The sequence below is a fragment of the Anopheles moucheti genome, chromosome 3, assembly GCF_943734755.1.
Source record: "Anopheles moucheti chromosome 3, idAnoMoucSN_F20_07, whole genome shotgun sequence".
NCBI classification, from domain to species: domain Eukaryota; kingdom Metazoa; phylum Arthropoda; class Insecta; order Diptera; family Culicidae; genus Anopheles; species Anopheles moucheti.
This window is the reverse complement of record NC_069141.1, coordinates 57704958-57711565: the sequence shown is the minus strand read 5'-3', so window position 1 is coordinate 57711565 and position 6608 is coordinate 57704958. Positions and strand designations below refer to the sequence as shown.

Here is a 6608-nt window from a genome sequence, read left to right as displayed (position 1 = left end):
TGCTTGTTTACCCACATTTTTATTATTTTCAATTGGGCAGCTAAAAACATAATGAAATACAAAAGAGAATGAGTCGTATAGTTTGAATAATATTCTCAAAAGTATATATCAAAAGAATCAAATTAATATCATTTTTTAATTAATTTTAAATCCCCGTTTTAACCCACCGTGCAAGGATCAACCTGCTAAGGTCATTAGATATTTGCCATCTTGCTTCTACTAGCCTTGTGCGAGCTGTCAAATCCAAATACCCGGTTTGTTTACATTTTTTTACACCACTGGAATTCACAATATTCCACGCGTAAAGTTAAGTTTAGTGTTAAGAATGATGCAGTAATTAAGCCTTTCTCAAACAAATCTACACTCTCCAAAGATCGTATCAATGATGTTGATGTAATCGGAAGGTGTTTAGCTTTATCGTGCACCAATTATAAAGAAAACCCCCAGGATGGCCGGTGTAAAGAGTGAGGTGATTTATCTCGGCGACAAGGACCTTAACCGCAACCGGAACAACCGCGATCAGTCACCGGAGAGGCAGATCAAGGTGCTGTTTTTCGACTTGACGCACTACAATCGAACCACCCAGTTTCTGCTATGCTGTGCAGGCGTCTTTGTCCTATATCTGGTGTATGGCTACATGCAGGAGCTAATATTCACGCTGGAAGGATTTCGCCCGTACGGATGGTATTTAACGTTGGTCCAGTTTGCTTACTACACCGCGTTTGGGTACATTGAACGATCGCTGGAGAAGACGACCGTCCCGCGTTGCATTCCGATGAGGACGTATGCGCTACTAGCCTTTCTCACACTCGGTACGATGGGACTATCCAACTCGAGCGTGGGTTACCTGAACTATCCAACGCAGGTTATCTTCAAGTGCTGCAAACTGATACCCGTCCTGGTGGGAAGTGTGCTGATTCAGGGCAAGAAACACGGTCCGATGGATTTCTTCGCCGCTTTTGCTATGTGCCTTGGGTTGATCCTGTTCACGCTGGCTGACTCGAAGGTACAGCCCGACTTTAACAGCTTTGGAGTGTTCTTAATTTCAATGGCATTGCTGTGCGATGCAGCGATCGGCAATGTGCAAGAGAAAGCGATGCGCGAGCATCGGGCACCGAACAATGAGGTCGTCATCTACTCGTACGGCATTGGATTTGTGTATCTGGCTGTGATAATGCTACTGTCCGGGCATCTCGTAAAGGGCATCGTGTTCTGTGCCGAGCATCCGATGAAAACGTACGGTTATGCGTTCCTGTTCAGCTTAACCGGCTATCTGGGTATACAGATTGTACTGACGCTGGTTCGGACGTGCGGTGCGCCATTGGCGGCCACGGTCACAACAGCGCGTAAAGCTGTGACAATTGCTTTGTCATTCGTGTTCTTCAGCAAACCATTTACCATACAGTACGTAATTCATTTGCTTTGTTTTCTTAAACGATCATATTTTAAAGGCCATTCCTTCCATTTTAGATATCTCTGGTCCGGACTGATCGTCGTGTTCGGGATCTATCTGAACGTTTACAGCAAGCGCAGCAAACTAACTTTTGCCGATTTGGGCCGGATGCTCAACACGGTCTGCCGAAGGATAACACGACAGCCGACAAAGGACGGTCCCAAAACGTCTCTGCTGGAAGTGTGATTTTGCTCCGATGCGGGGCTTCGTTAGTTTTAGCTATAGCAAACAATATTCCAAACTACGACAAGCTTAAATATAGGGAAGGTTTAACGTAAATGCGCACCTAGAAAATTGAGGCAAAACTCCATATTCGATTGAAGTTTGCAAAATTAATGCAACGAAAACTACGAAAAAGACCCCAGTGATAATTGCGATAATTTCTGTGGTAAACATCACAAAACTGCGAAAACTACCTAATAAAACTACAATCGAACTTCAAATAAATTGCTCAAAGCCCAAAAAAAGTTTTGAAAAGATGAGAAAAATTTTCTGGAAAATTTACCACAAACAAGGAATCTTTATGGTAAACTTCAAGAAATATACATCTGGGAGAAAACCACTTAGAACAATTCCGGAATACCTGTGGAAAATTTAGGGGAAAATTATGGAATTTTTTTGAAAAGACAAAAGTGGCATACGAACTGAAATTTCTGCAATAAACGAATAATTCTCCTAAAATTGGATCGTTCTTGAACAATCTGGGGTACTGGTGTTACTCGGTAGATATTAGACGTAATTTTAGGATTCTGAAGAGATCACAGAACTCCGGAGCACTCCAGTATCAACGGAGACTACTACACCCGATCAAGATGCGATGCCTAGAGAATTGGGTAAAAGAATGCGATGAAGACATCAGCTTGTCTAATTGAGAATTCTATTCTTGTCTCTGAATTGAGTTCAGACATTCTTCTACCTTAGCACGATCGTTACTTTGGATAACAACCTAAGCATCGAAACCTGGAGGTGCGTGATGAATCGTGCCTACTATAGACTGCAGGACTGAAGTGTAACCAAGCCAAGAGTGGATAGATCTGTATAATTAGAAGCGATCAAATAAAATATATCGCATTCTGATACGAAATCCCACATGGGCGTCACTCTTGGCCAACAGACATCCTGACGGTTGCCAAAGACAGAAGGATACGTTTGCCAGGGTACGTGGAGCCGAACCTGGATTCTAGACCTGGAGGTTGGATGCAGCTGGTGTTGGAGAAAAGTAGTCTTCGAGTAGTTGTACCAGGAACCAAAATGCAGTGTATGTTGCACCTTGATAGTCCGGTAGTTCCTTATGGCCTGATAGTCCGGTAGTCCCTTATGATTCTGACAGATCGATAGTCCCTTATATTTTTGATAATCCGTTAGTGCCTTATGGCGCTGATAGGCCGGTAGTCCCATTGGTCCTTATAACCAGGTAGTGCCTTATGTCCCTGATAGTTCGGTAGCCCCTTATGGTTCCGATAGTCCCTTTGGTCCTGATAATCAGGTAGTCCCATATGACCCTGATACTTCGGTAGCCCCTTATGGCTCCGATAGTCCGATAGTCCCTAATGCCCTTCATAAACGGGTAGTCCCTTATACCCCTGATAGTCCCGAAGTCCCTAATGACCCTGATAATACGGTAATGTCCTACGGGCCTGATAGTCCGGTAATCCATCATGGCTCCGATAGTCCTGTAGTATCTTATGGCTCCGATAGTCCAGAAGTCCCTTATGCCTCTGATAGTCCGGTAGCCCCTTATGGCCCTGATAGTCCGGTAGTCTCTTATGACCATGCAAGTCCGGTAGTCCCTTATGCCTCTGATAGTCCGGTAGCCCCTTATGGCCCTGATAGTCCCTTATGACCATGCAAGTCCGGTGGTCCCTTATGGGAAAACATACTAGGGAGAGCAGACATCCTGATAATAGTAATAGTAAATGAATTAAATGTAAGAAAGAACGATGGTAGCAAAAAAGTGCTTGTCAGCGACCCGCGGCGTAAAGAAGCATAGTCAATCTGTTGTCTGAATCAAGTGGAGCGTGACCTATCGGAGATTGGATGCAACCGGTTGTGGAGGAGAACCCAGGTTTCTGCTGGAAACGGATTAGTGAGTCGTTCATAAGACAATAGATATATTAACTTTTATCATGCCTATAGAGCAGTACAATGGCCGATATTGTCGATATTGTATTGATAGCTGTCTGACCAAAACGCATTCAAAATACTATTATTTTTTAGTCTTCAATTTTCACTTTAATTTCCATTTTTTATTTCATTTCCCACCACGGTTTTGTTTTTCTCCTTGTGTCGTCCTTCTATATGTACGAATTAATGCTGGCTATCTTGCGAGAGAAAAAAACAAAAATACACACACACATACCAACAACATCCTCTCGTTACTACGTTTGTTTTTGTGCAAGAGGCAGGCATGTTTTGTTGCTATGGGGTTCCCATATTTTTGCCGGGCGTTTTTGTAACCGATCGATCGTGCTCTGCTTTCTAGTACATAATCGGGTACAGGATAAGAAAACCACTAAAACATTGAATTTAAACACTCCGATACGCACGCTTGCATCCGATTTTTTTTTTTGCCGGCTGGCCTCTGTGCGTTTGGTTGGTTTTGGTTTGCTGTTTGCGGGAAAATTGGGAATCCACATTTTTACAAAGTCACCTAGGCGCCATCCTCTTCCCCATTTACTGCTGGGTGGTGGTGGTGGTGGTAGTGAGTGATCTTCAAAAAGACGCACAACTTTTTGTGCCCAGGCATTGTTACAAGCTTGTTTTCTTTTCCACAGACAGCGTTCACCTACTTTCCCTACTACACTTAGCTACTATTTCTTCGTCTGCTTCATCTTCCTACATGTGGTTCGGATCTGCGGATTTGCGCACCACGATTAATTGTGTAGAACCGAATAGGACAATGAACCTTCTGCTTCTGCTCTGCTTTACTCTCGGAACCACCATTCGTATATGTACTTAAAACAAAATCAAGAGAACATGCTAATTTATACTGCTGGCTGGCATGGCATGGCGGAAATAGATACTTGTAGGATTGACTGTAAAGTGTGGCATTTGCATTTGAATGTTGTGTGCGTATGGCTGTCAAGGAATCCTTCACCCTTTGTTTAGTTATAGTTGCGTGTTTTGGCTCCTCACTTTGCTTATGGTTTATGGGATGAGTTAATCCCGAGTTCGAGGATTTTTTGTTCGCATTTTGCTCTTGCAATTCTGTTAACCCATTTGAATGTTCTTTTTCTCTTTCTTTGCTGATTTACTTTTACTGATTTTTTTTGTTTGTATAAAATGCTCCACCCCTGCTGCACACAGCGTTCGTTTATAATATTTTGCTTCAGTAAAAAATCCTTCCTCTTTTTTCCGATTGTTCTATTATTAGTATATATATATATGCTACAAGTGTTGTTTTGTTTTCTTTCGATTTACTTTACGCTTATTGATTTGGGTTTGTTTGTTTTGTTGTTTTTTGGTAGTTTGATAACTGTGACGATCCACTTTTCTTTTTGTTCCTTCCCAAAGGAACTTCGATCCTTTAACTTCTTCGGTAAAACACGTTTCGTATTAGTAGTATTAACTGTAGTTTACTGGTTTTTGTTTCATTTTCTTGTTCTTTCTCTGTTTTATAGTATTCACTTATTTGTTTTTTTTTCTTGTTTTTCTCATGTTGTTGTATCTTTACCATTGCTTTCTGTGTGAAAATGAGTAAAAGTAGCTAAAGTTGTGGGTGTGTATTTTTCTTTTGTAGGTGTTTGTGATAAGGTAATGGGCTTTTTTATAGTTTAAATCTTTCAAACATTTTCTCCCGTTTGTTCTGCTTCATTCACTTTCTCGTTTTCTTTCTCTTTAGTGTAAAGGTAAGTGTCACATTAGTGCTGCTGCTTTTTAGCTGGTTTAGTGGCTGGTTTTGTTGATTGGAAACGTTTCATTATGAAATACCATTTTGTTCCTAAAAAAAACCCCGATTTCTTCACTGTACCTTTGGTCGGAATAGTTTTGCTCGCTAGAGTAAATGGTTTGGGTGCAGAGTTATTTGTGTGTGTGTGTGGGTGTTTATGCAAGGAGTTCCTTTGTTTTATAGTGGGGGTTATAGTGTTGAGGTTCCAAAAAAACGATACAAGACTTCGCGCGTACACACGTGTCCAGTTGGTGGCTGCACAACGAGCCAGGCATTGGGCATAAATGGCCTTCTTCTAATATCCTGTTTGTGTGTTTGCTATTTTTCCACTACATAAATGCAACAAAAATCCTTTATAGTTGATAGATTGTTTCTGTTAAACTGTGGGCCAGACGGATACTTGCTTTCGTACACATGTTCTTCGCAGCCCAAAAATGGATCAAAACCACACGCACATCAAGCAACGATCGTGGCAAGGAAGGACAGAAACACACGCGCACAGGAGGTACTTGTAAAAAGGTTATCCCCCCTGTCTTTCTTCCTACAAATCGTCATCATATCATACTAAAGATCGCGGAGCTATCAAATTTTCTCGATCGACCGAATTCCCCCGCCTTGCCGCACGATCGCGACAATCGATCATTGAAAAAAACGGCGTCCCGCGAGTAGTGAGACACACAGATGTGCGTATGGTCAATGTTGATGCTGTTCTTTTGGGGAAGGGGGGAAGGAGGTTTGGCGTTTCAAGTGTTTTTTTGTATTTATTTTCGTTTTCACCACTTTTTTACCTCACTGCATCTTAACACAATCATCTCGATACGATCCTAGTTCTGCTTTGATTAATGGTACTGTGTTCCTTCCACTCTTTTCGATCCATTTTCACTTACATATGCTCGAATATATCTAATTTAATTTAGAGTTTACTTTATGCTTTAGTTACGCGTACCATGTAATGTCTCTAGCTTCGTATATTGGATGTTTTTCTCTCTCTCTCGCTATTATATATAGCTGTAATAGTAGCAGCTGTGACGTTTTGGGTGGTGTGTGCGCGACGCTTCTTGATCCTGTTGTGTATGTTTTTATCTTCATTCCTAAGTTCATTTCGTTATTGATAAAATTGACATCCCGGCCTGGATGCCTTCTTGCGTGTATGTGTGTTGTGGATGGGTTGTGATCGAAACCTGTCGAAATGCACATGTTCATTATTGTATCCGGTTCGGTTTTATGCTCTTGTTGTGGTATATCATCGAGGAAATAACTACTACT

General features: G+C 41.7%; 1 protein-coding gene across 1 annotated transcript; it reads left to right on the top strand.

The window, feature by feature from the left end:
• The first annotated feature begins 286 nt into the window (after positions 1-286).
• LOC128303731 (adenosine 3'-phospho 5'-phosphosulfate transporter 2) lies at positions 287-1973 on the top strand. The gene is made up of 2 exons (XM_053040787.1): positions 287-1404; positions 1471-1973. The coding sequence occupies exons 1-2, from the start codon at positions 449-451 to the stop codon at positions 1637-1639; spliced, it is 1125 nt and encodes a 374-aa protein (XP_052896747.1). The 5' UTR covers positions 287-448; the 3' UTR covers positions 1640-1973.
• The last annotated feature ends 4635 nt before the right edge of the window (positions 1974-6608 follow it).